The sequence below is a fragment of the Somniosus microcephalus genome, chromosome 7 (genome assembly GCF_052327205.1).
Source record: "Somniosus microcephalus isolate GS21.2 chromosome 7, FLI_Smic_1.0, whole genome shotgun sequence".
In the NCBI taxonomy this organism is placed as follows: Eukaryota; Metazoa; Chordata; class Chondrichthyes; order Squaliformes; family Somniosidae; genus Somniosus; species Somniosus microcephalus.
The window spans coordinates 126,373,430-126,393,038 of NC_140993.1; the positions used below are offsets into that span (position 1 = coordinate 126,373,430).

The window sequence follows — 19,609 nt, forward strand, 5'->3', positions numbered from 1 at the left end:
AATAGTGGGAGTCAAAAGCAGATCACTGAAATGTCATGTTTTCTTTCTTCCATGGTCAACACTGGAGGTTTACTGCAAACAAACTCTGCTGCAGTCCCAGTCTAGAAAACAGAATGTTAAAAATCCCGATATTCAACTAGGATCATAGAAACTTCCAGCACAGTCTGCCCGTCGTGCCTGTGCTGTCTCTTTCAACAAGCAGTCGTGTTTAGTCCCACATTCCTGCTTTTTGCCTGTAAGAGTGTAAACATTTCTCATCTCCTCTCTAGATCTTGCTACAAATGGTTCAATACCAGGTTTTGCCTTATTCTGATTCACCGATTTCCACTATTCTCCTCACAAGCCTTCATATTTCAAAGGCTCAAAGCACAAGTACTCTGGAGAAGACCCACTCTCATGCCCCAATGTTGCTACTCAGCATAAACCTTATGCAGTGCATGCTGGGTGACTGCAAAAACACATGGAACAATCTTTTACAGAAACCAGATGCATCATGACTTCACTGAGCAGCTGTCGCTATAAGTTGTTGAAATGCAAAATGTCTACTTTGTTTGAACTGTCCAAGATGTAATTTGAAGCAGGCATAGTTTTAATGGTACAGCCTATACAAAGATAGAACAACTTTGTTGTCTTATTTTTTCACTGGTTTGATTGAATTGAGTCACCTCACTGCTGTAGGATTATTCCATTAAATCAGGTTTGAATCCACTACAGCATAATGTAGATAAAGAAGTGTCCAAGTTAAAATGCAAGCGTCTGTATGGGCAGTTAACAGTAATGCAACTCTTTTTACAGACAAAGCACAGAAACAGCAGCAAAGCAGAAAATAGAACAGAGAACTGCGGATGCTCAGTCGTTGAGTATATTCAAGACAGAAATTGATAGATTTTTTGGATATTAAGGGAATCAAGAGATATGGGGATAGTGTGGGAAGGTGGAGTTGAGGTAAAAGATCAGCCATGATATTATTGAATGGTGGAGCAGGCTCGAAGGACCGAATGAACTGCTCCTATTTCTTATGAAGAGAGAAAAACAAAAATTGCCAACAGAAATCTGAAAATATATTCTAGAGATGGATTGAGTTCAAGGACAAAATGTAGGTGCCACATCAATGGGAAGAGTAAGTGCAATATTGAGGTATTTATTGCTTCCGATTAAATACTGCGTACGATGCTTCACTTAATATATTTTGATTTGGCTTCTGAGAATAGTACTATATTGAAGGACAGCTCTAATAAGTTTCATTGCTCTTGCTGTTATTTGGGGTCTCCAAGCCAAGAGGGTTCAGTGCTAACTGAAACCTTGTATACATCAGAGTGTGGGGTCATGCATAAAGTGAAAGGTAGTGTTCGCAGATTGTCGTACAAACAAAATGACTTTACGAAACAGCTGTAAACGAAGGGTACAATTGCTGTAAACAGTCAATCAGCCATAGGGACGACAACCCGTGAAACATTTTTTTCTATAATGAAAAAGACTTGCATTTAGATCTTCTTAGGCAGTCCCTCGGAACCGAGGATGACTTGCTTCCACACTAAAAATGAGTTCTCAGGTGACTGATGAGTCCAATGTGGGACCTACAGTCTCTGTCACAGGTGGGGCAGATGGTAGTTGAAGTGCTTGGGTTGACGTGCGCTCCTTCCGCTGTTTGCGCTTGCTCCCGGTGAAGAAACTCAAGGTGTGCGGCGCCTTCCCAGATGCTTCTCCTCCACTTTGTGCAGTCTTGGGCCAGGGATTCCCAGGTGTCGGTGGGGATGTTGCACTTTTTCAAGGAGGCTTTGAGGGTGTCCTTGAAGCGTTTCCTCTGCCCACCTGGACCATGAGCTTGGTGCTGGGTTTGAGGTCCTAGTCTTCAAACACACACTTCCACTGGCACACTGAAGGTGGTGTTGGACTTAGTCATCGACGTCTGCCCTTGTTGACAGTAGGCTCCCGAGGTATGGAAAGTGGTCCACGTTGTCCAAGGCCTCGTCATGGATTTTTATAATTGGGAAGCAGTACTGTGTGGCGGGGCAGGTTGGTAGAGGACCTTTGTCTTATGGATGTTTAGTGTAAGGCCTATGCTCTCGTACGAGTCGGTGAAGGCGTTGACGATGGTTTGGAGTTCGGCCTCAGAGTGTGCGCAGACGCAAGCGTCGTCTGCATACTGTAATTCGACGACAGAGGATGGGACGCCCTTGGATCTGGACTGGAGGCAACGGAGGTTGAACAGTTTTCCTTTTGTTCTGTAGATTAGCTCCACTCCACCGGGGAGCTTACTGAGGGCGAGATGGAGCATTGCAGCCAGGAAGATCGAGAAGAGCGTTGGTGCGATGACACAGCTTTGCTCGCCCCGGTCCGTACGTGAATTGGGTCTGTGGTGAATCCGTTGGAATCCTAGATTTCATAGGCCGCAGTGTGGTCCTCCCGACCCCGCTGCGCCACTCCTGGGCCTCAACCTCGTCCGCCCTCGCCCCTGGGCCCCGTCCTCCTTATAGTGTGTCTCCTTCGTGAGTGAGCATTTATATAGCACATTTTACAACCTCAGGACGTTTCAAAGCGTTTGACTTTTGAAGCGTAGTCACTGTTGTAATGTAGGAAAGGCGGAACCAATTTGTGCACAGCAAGGTCCTACAAACAGTAATGTTATAATGTCCAAATAATCTGTTCCAAGATGTTGTTGAGAGATAAATATTGGCCAGGACACCAGGGATAACTCCACTGCTCTTTTCGAAATAGTGGCATGGGATCTTTTACGTCCACCTGAGGGCAGATGGGGCCTTGGTTTAACGTCTCATCCGAAAGACGGCACGCCTGACAGTGCAGCACTCCTTCAGTACTGCATTGTAACTCAGAGGTGAGAGTGTTACAACTGAGCCACGGCCGACACCTTATGAAATTAGATCTATAACATTTAAAATCGAGAGTTTTAAATGTCAAAAATACAGTTATAAAATAGACATTAGGAAATCTACCTGCTGTTCAGCTATCAGTGATGTTTTAAGGCTTTGAAGTTCTTCATTCCTTTTTTCTAGTTGATCTAGTAAATTGGCCTTCTCTTCTTGAAACTTCCCTGTAAGGTCAGCAATAGCACTTGGTGGAGGACTCCAAATCACTGGTGCAGATGAAAGTGGAACTTCCCTGTGTTAAAAGATTTTTAAAAAATGAAGTAGCAACTGTGGGGGCAGGAAGATAAAATTCACAAAGTCTGTTTGGAGAATCATTATTGTACTTCTCACATCTGCATTTCAGTTACCCCAAATTTAATTTATTCTCATTAACTATACAGCTCGACTTTGGATATGATGCTCCTCATTCTGTAAATGGAACCCAACCTCTTCATTCTACGAGAAACACTGTTCCTTTAAGAAATTTGCATCATATACACATCAGCTGATATAACATACAGCAGGTTGGGGAAAGCGTGTTTTTAGTTCTTTGACTGGAGGAGAAAACACAAGACCCTAAGAAACAGCAAGAGTACATAAACATCCACAAGTCACATCAGGTCAAAAGAATTGAAGAGTATACCAGAGGGAAGCTTTGTGTGTGGTGGTTCAGTTTTAAATAATAGGTAGGATTATATACACGAGGTAAGCATCTGATATTTTTCCTATACATTCAACTTCCACAAACCAAAAGTGCAAAAACTGGAATTCTGAGGACCTACATATTCAAACAGTTTGGACCATAGCAGTGCCAAAGCTCCATCATCTGGAGCTGTCTGGTCAATGTGCCCAGCTGTTTGGAATCCTCCTCCTCTGGAGGACTGAGTGTTATCCTGTATGGGAGACTATGTGCACTTTGTCTGCATTTGAAACTTAACAGATAAATCAGGAGTTTATTAAGCACATTAATGTAATGTGCTCAAAGGAGATGGCGACTAACATGGAACTAGAAAAGGTTATTCAGCCTACCAAGCCCACTCGTTCAACATACTATGTACAGTCACAGCCTTTTCATGGGTTCTGTCACGTTAATTTAAACACTCATAAGAACATAAGAAATAGCAGGAGTAGGCCAATCGGCCCCTCGAGCCTGCTCCGCCATTCAATAAGATCATGGCTGATCTGATCCTAACCGCCAATCTACTATCACAGAACCATCTCCTGAATCTAACAGAATTAGACACATGAAATAGGAGCAGGATCAGGCTACACGGCCCCTGGGCCCGCTCCGCTACCCACAGGGCCATGTCCGATCCGAACCTAGACTCATGTCCAAATTCCTGCCTGCTCCCCGTAACCATTAATTCCCTTTACTTCTAGGAAACTGTCTATTTCTGTTTTAAAATTATGTAATGATGTAGCTTCTACAGCTTTTTGGGGCAGCATATTCTATGGACCTACCACCCTCTGAGTGAAGTAGTTCCTCCTCATCTCAGTTTTGAAAGAGCAGCCCCTTATTCTAAGACTATGCCCCCTAGTTCTAGTTTCACCCATCATCGGGAACATCTTCCCCGCATCCACCCGATCCAACCCTTCACAATCTTATATGTTTCAATAAGATCGCCTCTCATTCTTCTGAACTCCAATGAGTAGAGTCCCAATCTACTCAACCTCTCCTCATATGTCCATCCCCTCATCCCCGGGATTAACCGAGTGAACCTTCTTTGTACTGACTCGAGAGCAAGTATGTCTTTTCTTAAGTATGGACACCAAAACTGTATGCAGTATTCCAGGTGCGGTCTCACCAATACCTTGTACAACTGAAGCAATACCTCCCTATTTTTATATTCTATCCCCCTGGCAATGAAAGCCAACATTCCATTGGCCTTCTTAAATCACTTGCTGCACCTGCATACTAACCTTTTGAGTTTCGTGCACCAGGACCCCCAGATCCCTTTGTACTTCAGTACTTTCCAGTTTCTTGCCATTAAGATAATAACTTGCTCTACGATTTTTCCTGCCAAAGTGCATAACCTCACACTTTCCAGTATTGTATTCCATCTGCCAAATCTCTGCCCACTTACTTAGCCTGTCTATGTCCCCTTGCAGGTTTTTTATGTCCTCCTCACTCACTACTTTCCCTCGCATCTTAGTATCATCTGCAAACTTTGATATGTTACACTTGGTCCCCTCCTCCAAATCATTAATGTAGATTGTAAAGAGTTGGGGACCCAGCACTGACCCCTGCGGAACACCACTAGTTACTGATTGCCAGTCTGAGAATGAACCATTTATCCCAACTCTCTGCCTTCTGTTAGATAGCCAATCCTCTATCCATGCCAGAATATTACCCCCAATCCCGTGATTTTTTATCTTGAGCAATAATCTTGTGTGGCATCTTGTCAAATGCCTTTTGGAAGTCTAAATACACTACGTCCACTGGTTCCCCTTTATCCACCATATATGTTACTTCCTCAAAGAACTCCAGCAAATTTGTCAAACATGACTTCCCCTTCACAAAACCATGCTGACTTTGTCCTATTAAATTATGATTATCCAAATGTCCTGCTACTGTCTCCTTAATAATGGACTCCAAAATTTTACCTACCACAGATGTTAGGCTAACCGGTCTATAGTTTCCAGCCTTCTGTCTACTGCCCTTTTAAAATAAGGGTGTTACATTAGCAGTTTTCCAGTCTGCCGGGACCTTTGCTGAGTCCAGGGAGTTTTGGAAAATTACCAATGCATCCACAATTCCTACCGCCACTTCCCTCAAGACCCTAGGATGTAGGCCATCAGGTCCAGGTGATTTATCCGCCTTGAGTCCCATTATTTTACCGAGTACCACTTCCTTAGTGATTTTGATCGTGTTTAGCTGCTCCCCCCCTATAGTCCCCTGTTTGTCCAGTGTTGGGATATTCTTAATGTCCTCTACTGTAAAGACGGATACAAAATATTCACTCAGTGTTTTTGCCATCTCCATATTTCCCACCATTAATTTCCCGGTCTCATCCTCTAAGGGACCAACATTTACTTTAGCCACCCTTTTTCTTTTTATATAACTATAAAAACTCTTACTATCTGTTTTTATATTTTTTGCTAATTTACTTTCATAATCTATCTTCCCTTTCTTAATCAATCTTTTTGTTATTTGTTGCTGTCTTTTAATGTTTTCCCAATCCTCTATCCTCCCACTAGATTTGGCTACCTTATATGCCCTTGTTTTTAGTCGAATACTATCCTTAATTTCTTTACTTAGCCACGGATGGCTGTCTTTTCTTTTACACCCTTTTCTTCTCAGTGGAATTTTTTTTTTTGGAAGTTGTAAAATAACTCCTTAAATGTACACCACTGATCATGTATCGTCTTACCCTTTAATCTATTTTCCCAATCCACTCTACTCAATTCCGCTCTCATACCTTCATAGTCTCCTTTATTCAAGCTTAGCACGCTTGTTTGAGATCCAACCTTCTCACCCTCTAATTGAATATGGAATTCAACCATGTTATGGTCACTCATTCCAAGGGGATCCTTTACTAGGATATTTTTAATTAATCCTGTCTCGTTACACAGGACCAGATCTAAGGTTGCTTGCCCCCTGGTCAGTTCAGTTACATACTGCTCAAGAAACCCATCCCTAATACACTCAATGAACTCATCCTCAAGGCAGCCCTGCCCAATTTGATTTGTCCAATTAATATGATAGTTAAAATACCCCATAATTATAGATGTTCCCTTATTACAAGCCTCAACTATTTCCTGATTGATACTCCGTCCAATAGAGTTGCCACTGTTCGGAGGCCTATAGACTACGCCCACTAGTGTTTTTTTCCCCTTATTATTCCTTACCTCCACCCAAACGGTTTCATTATCCTGATCTTTTGACCCAATATCATTTCTCTGTATTACAGCGATTCCTTCCTTTATTAACATATCCACCCCACCTCCCCTTCCTTCCTGCCTGTCCTTCCTGATCGTTAAATAACCTGGTATGTTTAATTCCCAGGCATTGTCACCCTGCAACCATGTTTCTGTAATGGCCACAAGATCATACCCATATGTAGTTATTTGTGCCATTAACTCGTCTATTTTGTTACAAATGCTACGTGCATTCAGATAGAGAACTTTCAAATATGTTTTGTGACACTTAGTTCCTGCTTTTGCCCTTTTTATTACATTACCTTTTACTCCATACCTTCTGCCCCTTCCTGACAAGCTCTGGTTTTTAATTTCCCCACTGCTACCTAAGTCTATGACCTTCTCTGTTGTCATTTTTATTATTTGCTCTCTAGGAACCTCCCCCCCACTAGTTAGTTTAAAGCCCTCTCTACAGCCCTGGTTATATGATCCGCCAGGACTCCAGTCCCAGCGCTGGCCAAGTGAAGCCCGTCCCAACGGAACAGCTCCCTCCTGCCCCAGTACTGGTGCCAGTGTCCCAGGAAGCAAAACCCATTTCTCCCACACCAGTCTTTGAGCCACACATTGAACTCTCTAATTTTATTTGTCCTAGCCAAATTCGCTCGTGGCTTTATTACCCTTGAGGTTCTGTTTTTTAATTTGACCCCTAGCTGCTCATACTCCTTTAACAGAACCGGCTTCCTAGTCCTATCTACGTCGTTTGTACCAACATGGACCACGACAACTGGATCCACCCCCTCCCACTGCAAGTTTCTTTCCAGCCCAGAGGAGATGTCCTTAACCCTGGCACCAGGTAGGCAACACAGCCTTCGGGACTCTCGCTCTCGGCTGCAGAGAACTCTATATCCCCCTAATAATACTATCCCCTACCACTACAACATTTCTATTTACTCCCCCCTCTTGAATGGCCCCCCGTTCCACGGTGCAGTTCTACAAAAGTTCCCACTCCCAAAAATTTAAACTCTAATATCTACACAAACTTTCCATCAAGTTTGAACATCAATGAAATTAGCACATCCATGGACCATTTGATTATTTTGCTGAATATTCAACCCTATTCTTAACCAGATATCTGTGCAGCATTTAGTTTGCATTGTGTGGCACCTTTTTGCGTCTTCGAGATGTCTCAGAGTGCATCACACTCAATGAGTTACTTTTCTGAAGTGTAGTTACTGTTGTACTAGGTATAAGGAAAATGCATTTATACACCTAATTCTCCAACTGCAAATGCATTTAAACTTGACACTGAACTCACAGGCTTAGTGTCATCAGTAAATTGTATAACGTGGAGTTGGGTATTTCTTGCAATCTCATTTATGACTAATATGAACAGCAGGAGACTCAGAACACACACTCTTTGAAACTCCATGAGTCTACATAAAAGTTACAATGGCACAAGAACAGCAGGGAAATTCTCCTGGCATCCAGGCCAACATTTATTCCTCAATTCCACACCACCAAAAGATTATCTGGTCCTTTATCTCATTACAGCTTGTGAAACCTTGCTGTATGCAAATTAGCTGCCGTGTTTATTTACAAAACAAGTGGCTACCTTTCAAAAACAATTCAGACTGGAATGCTTTGGGACACGCTAAGGATGTGACAAGTACTATATAAATCCAAGCTATTTTCTTTTACAAAAACAAAATACTGCAGATGCTGGAAATCTGAAATAAAAACAGAACATACTGGAAACACTCAGCAGATCAGGCAGCATCTGTGGAGAGAGAAACAGAGTTAACATTTCAGGTCGATGACCCTTCGTCAGCAACCAATTGGTCCCGGATGGGTAAATTAACCTGGAAGTTGGACAGACCTGTAACTGACAGGAGAAGTTTGTGTAGGTTCTGGAGCACCAGCATCCTCCCACTCACGTGCAGGAACTAATGTGTAACATGACTTAACAAGTGAAGGCTTTTTGAAGGTTCCCAGGAACATTCATTGTGCAGTTTTTAATCTGACTTGAGAATGGAGGTGTTTCTGTGCTATCTGGAATCCAAAGTCTCTGCCCAAGAAGAATCCAGCTCTGACGTCCTTGTAGCCAGTTACCCCATCTGCATCCAAGTAGTCACATCGAGTTGTTCTACTGAGTTTCAAGCAGGATCAAAACTTCAAGACTTATGCAATTATGCAAGGCATCAGACAGGTGTGCAAATCAGTCATTGGGAAGAATGCATGATTATTATACAGGGAATTGGCATTGAATACAAGCTGAATTGAAGACAGCCTGAACCGAAATGACATCAGTTTGCCACTAATGCTCAACATACAGGAGAACAAAACTATTCAAAAGATATAAAACTGGAAATATTGCTACACATTTAAAGATAGACTGTAGAAAAGATTGTAAAACAGAACTGAAGTTATAATTAGAACTATGAGAGATAGGCAGCAAATCTCTTATGACTGGAGAGAAACAGAGGGCAGCTCAGATGAGGTCTGATGTACGTTAAGTAGGGGAAGGTCAGCACCCCAGTTTAGCTTGGCAGGTTGTTAAAAGCCTAGTGGCCAGAGATTATTACATCTCCCGTTTCTGCAAAAAGAGAGAATAGTAATTTTTTTGAACTAATGTCAGTGACTACCAATACCATGGAATTTGTAAAAAGACAATTGTTAGTGGCAATGGAAATGCAGCAGCCAATCACTAAACACCCTCAATAATGACCATCATGCTTCTCAAGCGCAAAGTAACCATGTAACCAAGATAAATATAAAACATTTGGCAATCCAGCAGCAGAGTGTGCAATCACACTAAAACCTGAAATTATGAGAGTTATGTTGAAACATTTCAAAGCGCTTCACATGATTTATTTTTGGCATGCAGTGACTGACAGGTAGGTAAACTAGTGAAAAATATCTGATCAGTGGAGAAAAGGGTGATTAACTAATGAAGTCTTGCTAAGCACAATAATGCACACATATTTTTGGTAGATAGGCTAGCACGCAACGAAAGTGCAAAGCAAGACAGATAGCGATCTCTGCAATCCCAGAGAAGGCGCATGATGAACACAAAAGTAAAACTTCAATAGGACTTATAAAGATGCAGCACATGACAAATACACAAAAGAAAGTAGTTGTGAATGATACAAGCAAAAAACAGGTTGCTGGCAAATAAAATCAAGTGAAAATAACATGATTGCTATTATATGCCATAAGGGAGAGAAATATTGCAGGAGGAATTTTTTGTGAGCTGAACAAACATGGTTCTACTTCTAACCCCATTGTTTTTCTTGTTTAAAAAAAGATATAATGCCCAACAGGTGATGGATTCAGATCTTAGGAACTCACTTTATAAAAGGAAGCATTGCTGAGTTTCAAGAGGTAAAAGTTTAGACAGCAATGAGATTGGAGAGGACAGCAACAGCCACATGTACCATATTAATCACGTCGAGGCACACGAAGTTACATCAGCGTCTCTACAATTGCTTGTTGGGGCATACAATGACAATGTGGCACCAAAAGGATTATTCAACGTACCATCTGCTGCCTTTACAGAGCAAAAAGTACCCATTGGATGGACCAAAGAACACCACAAAACTGAGCATTAACAATTAGGAACCCCTTTGAAAGTGATACAGGAGTTTAGGGTGAGGCAGCAAGCACAGGTGAGGAAGAAAAATGAATGATGGTACTTGAGGAGCCAGCCAGTAGAAAAGTGGTCAGCAAGCTGACTGCTAGTTGTATGGGTATACAAATCTTAGTGACCTACTTTCAAATGAATTTCACGATATAATGCGTCACAAGTTTGAGCCATTTTCCATGTGGTGAGTAAAACTGACCTGCACCAAAATAAATATATGTAATTAAAAGTGTCTAAGCATAGTGCCACAGAGTCTAAGCAAAGTGCGACAGATCTGTACCAGATATGTTGGCCTGTCTCTGAAGTCTTCTACTGTCAAGAGCCTCAGAAAATATATAAAAATAATTGAAAATGCTGTAAATCTGGAATAAAATCATAAAATGCTGGGGAAAAAAAGTCACAATCTGCAAACCAAAGACAAGTTGTCATTTCAGGTATGCACCCTACATAACAGAAAATATAAGGTAATAAAGCAAACTACTGTGGATGCTGCTAATCAGAAATTAAATCATCCTCAATATCAAAAGTCTTGAGTTTTGAAGAGAAACTTGGGCTTTTAATTTAAAGGAGGCTTCTGAGGCAACCTTATATAAAAGTATATACAAGTTAGTTAGGATATGGACAAGGTAAATCTGGAATATTACTTTACAAACTGAATTGCAATGTAGGACAAGAGCACACACGGTGCTAACTGGTAAAAGATAAATCTAACACTGATATCAGGAAGTTCTTAATCACAGAGTGATCAACGCAAGGAATGAACATCCAGATACAGTAGTGAGACAAAAACTGGTTACTGCTTATTGGTTATCTGCTAAACTGGTGTGCAACACAGGTGAAAATGCCAGACTTCAGCATCATGGAAGCACCAGCAACGTTGTATGGAATGGGGAGCCGTCATCATGGTCAGCTCGACCAATCAGAATAACTGCTTCAGGATCAGCTCGACCAATCAGAATAACTGCTTCAGGCCAGCAGAAGAAAGCAAGCCCAACCAATAACGAGCAGCTCCAACAGGGCTTGTCATGGCAAAGGGCAAGCAGCGTCCAACCATGTTCTAGATGGAGAGCAGGGGTGGGTCTGGCATGTCTCGTTGAGTGTCAATATTCTCAGCAATCACTCTGATGAAGTTAAAGTACCACTTGCAACTGCTGGACAAAAACCGAGAAGCTGTACTAAGGTGTGCTGTGTTTGATAAATTCCAAACTTTGGTGAAAGAGAAAGATTACAAAGTTTCACACTGAATAGTGGTAGATATTTGTTTACTAAATATACACGTGCAATATATTCACTTGTATTGTGTGCAAGGCGTTTTCTACTAAAATTAGTGCATGTGGTTAAAATGGTACTGCCTGTGGTTAGACAGCGATTACTACTGATGGGCAGATTCACCAGAATGATACCGTGGCTAAAAGGGTTACATTATGAGGACAGTTTGCATAGAGTAGGCTTGTATTCCCTTGATAATAGCAGATTAAAGGGTGATCTAATTGAGATGAACAAAGGATTTGATAGGGTAGATAGAGAGAAACTAGTTTCCCTGGTGGGGGAGTCCAGAACAAAGACCTTAATATTAGAGCTAGGCCATTCAGGAGTGATAGCAGGAAGCATTTATTGATACAAGTGGTAATGGAAATCTGTAACTCTTTCCTCAAAAAGCTACTGAGGCTAGGTCAAGTAAAAAATTCAAAACAGATAGATTGTTATACATGGAGACAAGGTAGATAAATGGAATTGGGGTACAGATCAGCCATGTTCTAATTGAATGGCAAAGCAGGCTCAAGGGGCTGAATGGCCTATTCCTGTCCCTATGTTCCAGTGATTTACAGTGACTGAATAACATTTCCAGTTTTATACAATTGTGGTTTGGATTGAATTCCACGACTCTTGCCATTATTATTCTACTAGCTGGGGGGAGCCCGGCTTTGCCAGGGCTGTTTTGGGCCGGGCGGTTTAAATGGAGTCCCAGGCTTTGGGGCCCTGTCTGTGTCCCTTTGTGAATCTGGTGCCGGGCAACATTTCAACCTATTAATACCTTGAAAGATGAAAGTGAAAGTACTTATAAAAGGTTTTTGGTAAATCTTATGTTATTTTTAAAAGAGATACTAACTTTCAAAGTAGTTTGAGCTGGAAGCTGAAGTCATGGCAGTGAAACAATGGCTGCCAGATCCCCGAGATGAAAACGATTAGTCCCGCCCACACACACCGATTCCCCAACCATCAGGGGACCGTACTGTAGGATTGGTCAATCGTGATGGCACAGGATTGGTCGAACCTTGACGTCAGTCAATCAATCAATGCTAGCAAATAATGAGTTTAATTTTGAAGGTTTTTTGCATAAGGCGCGAACAATTTTCGTCCGACCGAAAAGTAAATACGCTTACCAGCGTCCCGGAAGCGTAAGCTTTCTTCGGAGGTAACGCGCGCGTAGGTACGCAGTATAACTTTCGAGCGCACAGCCGGACAGACGCACACCCGAGGACAGACAGAAGGACAGACAGATCGACCACTTTATTATATACTAGCTGAAGTGCCCGGCGGTGCCGAGGCTTTTTTGAGGGAATGTTGTTGTTGGAAGAGAGAGGGCGCGACTGGGGGGGAAGAGAGGGGGCGACTGGGGGGGGGAAGAGAGGGGGCGACTGGGGGGGAAGAGAGGGGGCGACTGGGGGGGGGGAAGAGAGGGGGCGACTGGGGGGGGGAAGAGAGGGGGCGACTGGGGGGGGGGAAGAGAGGGGGCGACTGGGGGGGGGGAAGAGAGGGGGCGACTGGGGGGGGAAGAGAGAGGGCGACTGGGGGGGAAAGAGAGAGGGCGACTGGGGGGGGGAAGAGAGAGGGCGACTGGGGGGGGGAAGAGAGAGGGCGACTGGGGGGGAAGAGAGAGGGCGACTGGGGGGGAAGAGAGCGGGCGACTGGGGGGGAAGAGAGCGGGCGACTGGGGGGAAGAGAGCGGGCGACTGGGGGGAAGAGAGCGGGCGACTGGGGGGGAAGAGAGCGGGCGACTGGGGGGAAGAGAGCGGGCGACTGGGGGGAAGAGAGCGGGCGACTGGGGGGAAGAGAGCGGGCGACTGGGGGGAAGAGAGCGGGCGACTGGGGGGAAGAGAGCGGGCGACTGGGGGGAAGAGAGCGGGCGACTGGGGGGAAGAGAGCGGGCGACTGGGGGGAAGAGAGCGGGCGACTGGGGGAAGAGAGCGGGCGACTGGGGGGAAGAGAGCGGGCGACTGGGGGGAAGAGAGCGGGCGACTGGGGGGAAGAGAGCGGGCGACTGGGGGGAAGAGAGCGGGCGACTGGGGGGAAGAGAGCGGGCGACTGGGGGGAAGAGAGCGGGCGACTGGGGGGAAGAGAGCGGGCGACTGGGGGGAAGAGAGCGGGCGACTGGGGGGAAGAGAGCGGGCGACTGGGGGGAAGAGAGCGGGCGACTGGGGGGAAGAGAGCGGGCGACTGGGGGGAAGAGAGCGGGCGACTGGGGGGAAGAGAGCGGGCGACTGGGGGGAAGAGAGCGGGCGACTGGGGGGAAGAGAGCGGGCGACTGGGGGGAAGAGAGCGGGCGACTGGGGGGAAGAGAGCGGGCGACTGGGGGGAAGAGAGCGGGCGACTGGGGGGAAGAGAGCGGGCGACTGGGGGGAAGAGAGCGGGCGACTGGGGGGAAGAGAGCGGGCGACTGGGGGGAAGAGAGCGGGCGACTGGGGGGAAGAGAGCGGGCGACTGGGGGAAGAGAGCGGGCGACTGGGGGGAAGAGAGCGGGCGACTGGGGGGAAGAGAGCGGGCGACTGGGGGGAAGAGAGCGGGCGACTGGGGGGAAGAGAGCGGGCGACTGGGGGGAAGAGAGCGGGCGACTGGGGGGAAGAGAGCGGGCGACTGGGGGGAAGAGAGCGGGCGACTGGGGGGAAGAGAGCGGGCGACTGGGGGGAAGAGAGCGGGCGACTGGGGGGAAGAGAGCGGGCGACTGGGGGGAAGAGAGCGGGCGACTGGGGGGAAGAGAGCGGGCGACTGGGGGGAAGAGAGCGGGCGACTGGGGGGAAGAGAGCGGGCGACTGGGGGGAAGAGAGCGGGCGACTGGGGGGAAGAGAGCGGGCGACTGGGGGGAAGAGAGCGGGCGACTGGGGGGAAGAGAGCGGGCGACTGGGGGGAAGAGAGCGGGCGACTGGGGGGAAGAGAGCGGGCGACTGGGGGGAAGAGAGCGGGCGACTGGGGGGAAGAGAGCGGGCGACTGGGGGGAAGAGAGCGGGCGACTGGGGGGAAGAGAGCGGGCGACTGGGGGGAAGAGAGCGGGCGACTGGGGGGAAGAGAGCGGGCGACTGGGGGGAAGAGAGCGGGCGACTGGGGGGAAGAGAGCGGGCGACTGGGGGGAAGAGAGCGGGCGACTGGGGGGAAGAGAGCGGGCGACTGGGGGGAAGAGAGCGGGCGACTGGGGGGAAGAGAGCGGGCGACTGGGGGGAAGAGAGCGGGCGACTGGGGGGAAGAGAGCGGGCGACTGGGGGGAAGAGAGCGGGCGACTGGGGGGAAGAGAGCGGGCGACTGGGGGGAAGAGAGCGGGCGACTGGGGGGAAGAGAGCGGGCGACTGGGGGGAAGAGAGCGGGCGACTGGGGGGAAGAGAGCGGGCGACTGGGGGGAAGAGAGCGGGCGACTGGGGGGAAGAGAGCGGGCGACTGGGGGGAAGAGAGCGGGCGACTGGGGGGAAGAGAGCGGGCGACTGGGGGGAAGAGAGCGGGCGACTGGGGGGAAGAGAGCGGGCGACTGGGGGGAAGAGAGCGGGCGACTGGGGGGAAGAGAGCGGGCGACTGGGGGGAAGAGAGCGGGCGACTGGGGGGAAGAGAGCGGGCGACTGGGGGAAGAGAGCGGGCGACTGGGGGGAAGAGAGCGGGCGACTGGGGGGAAGAGAGCGGGCGACTGGGGGAAGAGAGCGGGCGACTGGGGGGAAGAGAGCGGGCGACTGGGGGGAAGAGAGCGGGCGACTGGGGGGAAGAGAGCGGGCGACTGGGGGGAAGAGAGCGGGCGACTGGGGGGAAGAGAGCGGGCGACTGGGGGGAAGAGAGCGGGCGACTGGGGGGAAGAGAGCGGGCGACTGGGGGGAAGAGAGCGGGCGACTGGGGGGAAGAGAGCGGGCGACTGGGGGGAAGAGAGCGGGCGACTGGGGGGAAGAGAGCGGGCGACTGGGGGGAAGAGAGCGGGCGACTGGGGGGAAGAGAGCGGGCGACTGGGGGGAAGAGAGCGGGCGACTGGGGGGAAGAGAGCGGGCGACTGGGGGGAAGAGAGCGGGCGACTGGGGGAAGAGAGCGGGCGACTGGGGGGAAGAGAGCGGGCGACTGGGGGGAAGAGAGCGGGCGACTGGGGGGAAGAGAGCGGGCGACTGGGGGGAAGAGAGCGGGCGACTGGGGGGAAGAGAGGAGAGGGCGGGGAGGGGAGAGGGCGGGGAGGGGAGGGGAGGGGGAGGGGGCGGGGAGGGGAGGGGGCGGGGAGGTGAGGGGGCGGGGAGGTGAGGGGGCGGGGAGGTGAGGGGGAGGGGAGGTGAGGGGGCGGGGAGGGGAGGGGGCGGGGAGGGGAGGGGGCGGGGAGGGGAGGGGGCGGGGAGGGGAGGGGGCGGGGAGGGGAGGGGGCGGGGAGGGGAGAGAGACAGAGGGAAGGAGAGAGGGCGAGTGGCCCGCGGCCGCAAATGGAGCCAAGCCCCGAGAACAGGCGTGAGCCGGCTTGAGGCTGAGAGACGGCCACGCCCGGTTGCCGGGGTAACCCTTCCCCCACTTCCGAGCCCCCGTCCTCCCGAGCACCGGCCACGTTGCCCCGCACTCCACTCCAGAGAGCCCTGCTCTCCGAGCCCCACCCCGCCCTCCCGAGAGCCCTGCCCGCCCCGCTCTCCGAGCCCCGCCCCCCCGGCCGAGCCGGCTTGAAGTCTGCGGATTGCAGCTGTGCGAGACGGCCGGCGGGCCCGGTTGCCGTGGTGACCCTTCCCGCTCACCAAGCCCCGGCCGAGATCCGCACTCCCGAGAGCCCCGCACCCCCCCCATCCGCCCGAGCCGAGCGCGGAACAGAGAGAGACGCCGCGTCTCAGCTGCTCCTGCTGCGCGCGCACCCTGACCCTCGTGGCTGACACCGGGGGGGGGGAGGCGGGAGCTTTACAGAAGCCGTGGGACAATTACCTAGCTCGGGCCTGGCTGGGCAAGAAAGCCCCAGGCTTTCAGGCCTAACAAAAACGGGGAAAGGTAGGAAAAAGAATCTTCAGGTTAGAGAAAATATTTACAAATGAATGAAGTTTTTTTTAAAACAATGTAATGAAAGCAATTTTATTTTGCTGGAAATGTATATTTGAAAAGAAAGACGCAGAAAGCAGGAAAAAGAATGGAAGCAAGATGGCGGCTACTCACCTCGGTTCAGAACGATAAGACCTCGAGGTCACTCTGTCGCTAATGAGCGGATAATGAGATGCTAATGAGCGGAATGTTGAAGGGTTGGTTTTTCGGATACCGCGGGCGCGATTTTTGCCCGGCCGAAACGTAAATACGCTTAAGACCGTTTTGGAAAGGTAAGCTTTCTTTCGACGTAACGCACGCGTAGGTACGCTCTGTAACTTTCGAGCGCATAGCCCGACAGACGCACACGTGAGGATAGACAGACAGAAGGACAGACAGACAGAAGCATCGCTTTATATATATAGATAGACTAGCTGAAGTGCCCGGCGGTGCCGAGGCTTTTTCGAGGGCATGTTGTTGTTGGAAGAGAGAGCGAGCGAGCGACTGGGGGGGGGGGGGGGTGGGGAGGAGAGGGGGGGGGGGGAGGAAGGGGTGGGGGAGGGAGGGCGCGCCCCCCCCCCCCGAGGGTCGCGGCCGCCCCCCCCCCCCCCCCCCGAGGTAAAGACCGCCGATTGCGGCTGTGCGAGACGGCCGGTTGCCAGGGTGACGCTTGGCGGCCCCCCCCCCCCCCGAGGGTCGCGGCCCCCGCAGAGGGTCGCGCCCCCCCCCGCCCCCCCGAGGTGAAGACCGCCGATTGCGGCTATGCGAGACGGCCAGGGGGCCGGTTGCCAGGGTGACGCTTGACGCTCAGCAAGCCCCGCCCCCCGGCCGAGCCAGAGAGAGACGCCGCGTCTCAGCTCCTGCTGCGCGCGCACCCTAGCGGCGCTGGGCTGAGGCTCGGCCCTCCAGCCTTCGAGTGGGGCCGGGAGGTGCCTAGCTCGGGTGTGGGTGCGAAGGAGAAGCCGAGGCTTCGAGGCCTACCTGGAAAAACGGGGAAAGGTAGGAAAATTAATGAGATTAGATAAGTTAATTCGTTTCTAAATCATTTTTTTTAAAAACAATGTGTGTTTTAAAAGCAACGTTTTTTTTAAAGACGCAGAAAGCGGGAAAAAGAAAGGAAAAGTTTGGAATCAAGATGGCGGCGACTCACCTCGGTTCAGAACGATAAGGCCCGGCCACACACGCACCGATTGGCCCGGCGGCACACGCCAGCAACCCGGCGTACGGTTGGTCGAGCTCGAGGTCACTCTGTCGCTAATGAGCGGATAATGAGATGCTAATGAGCAGAACATTGAAGGTTTTTCGGATACCGCGGGCGCGATTTTAGCCCGGCCGAAACGTAAATACGCTTAAAACCGTCTCGGAAGCGTAAGCTTTCTTTGGAGGTAACGTGTGCGTAGGTACGCCCTGTAACTTTCGAGCGCATACCCGACAGACGCACACGTGATGACAGACAGAATGACAGACAGACAGAAGATAGATAAAAACTGTAAATTAGTGGCCTTTCCATTTAGTCTATATATGAATACAAGAATCTTGGATCCGCAAACACGTACTGCCACAAGACAAGGAACTAGTGAAGTACAACTGGATCGCCATGTTCTGAAACAAGTTGATAAAATTGACGTAATAAAACTCACTACGCACTTGGTTTGAGCATAAAGGCTTTAATCAACTTGTTTCAGAACATGGTGGTCTAGTTGTACTTCACTATTCCTTGTCTTACGAAATGTCCCTGGCAAGCTGGACCCACGCCTGAGTATTTATACTCCTTGGACGGCGCCACCAGCTGGCCGTCCAGCGTTATTTCACGATTAGTTTCTTGATGAATGATGAGATTTATAACAGGCAGACTTTGTGATGGAGAATATGGGAAGGTCTGCTCAGGGTCAAATAGGACACCGAGGTTGTGAACAGTCTGGTTCAGCCTGAGGCAGTGGCCAGGGAGGGAAAGGTTATCAGTGACTAGGGAACAGTGTGTGTGGCAGTGGCCGAAGACAATGGCCCAGAAATTCGGGTCCCAATGCGAGAGTACGCACGGGGTACTCACGCGTAGGCCCAACGAAACTGCCGGTTTCGTGCATGCACTGCGCATGCGCGGGAAACCGGCACTTCCGTTCCCCTGAAGGGATTCAGTGGTCGAACGCGTGCGCCAGAGAGGCAGCGCGTGCACATTGAACTTACGTTTTTTTCCCCCAGGTTTTTCTGGGAGGGTAAGTCTCCAGCAGTTACACTTGTAAAAAGCAGGTGCAAGGCCTGCTTTTAACAAGGTAAGTGGTGAATTAATTAAAATTAAAACATTTTTCCCCACAGGTTTTAAAAAAAAAATACTTTAAAAAAAGGTAAGTTTATTTTTAGCCCCGTTAGAAAATGTAATTAATTTTTTCAAAAATTTAAATTGTTTAAAATAGTTATTTCATGTAATTTATAGTTTATTTTAAAAATGTGATGCTTTTTAAAAAATTTATTTGAAGTTTGTGATTTTTGGGGCTTATAGTATTTATAGGTTTGACAGCTCTTCCTGTCAAACTTATGAATGAAGCATTCCCTGCTACCATTGGATCTCCATGGCCCACGTGATCCCAGGGGACGCATCGAACTAACTGCGTCCCTGGGATACGCAAGCACTGCGTGCCGGCAGTTGGAGGCGGCCCAGGATCGGAATCCCACGCAGGCCCACAGCTCAACGGCCGGCGCGCTAGGTAAGCGCAGGTCGGGGGCTTGCACCCGCGGGAAGCCCACGACCCGAATTTCTGGGCCATTAAGACTGAATTACACCTGCGCACCGCAGCCTAATTATCTGCTGCCTTCTCATTCTACTTGCGACCTTTATTACCAGTCGGTCATCAAGAGTGCATTGTTCCACATCTGTAATATTGTCTGTTTGCACCCCTTCATCTCTCTACCCCTTGAACCTGCATGTTAAACACGAAGACCAACAGGTTATTGACGGAACTAAGCAGTCCAACAACCAACGTATGCCTAATTCTTCACCACCATTTTTTTTTTTTTTTTTTTTTTT

General features: G+C 49.0%; 1 protein-coding gene across 7 annotated transcripts in view; it reads right to left on the minus strand.

Moving 5' to 3' along the window:
* The window catches only part of rb1cc1 (RB1-inducible coiled-coil 1), a 246,401-nt gene that overhangs the window by 76,739 nt on the left and 150,053 nt on the right, over positions 1-19,609 (minus strand). For all 7 annotated transcript variants that reach the window (XM_085992919.1, XM_085992924.1, XM_085992923.1 and 4 more), the window contains one exon: positions 2,955-3,120. In XM_085992919.1, coding sequence (XP_085849045.1) covers positions 2,955-3,120 — 166 coding nt within the window. The remainder of the gene's footprint in view (positions 1-2,954; positions 3,121-19,609) is intronic.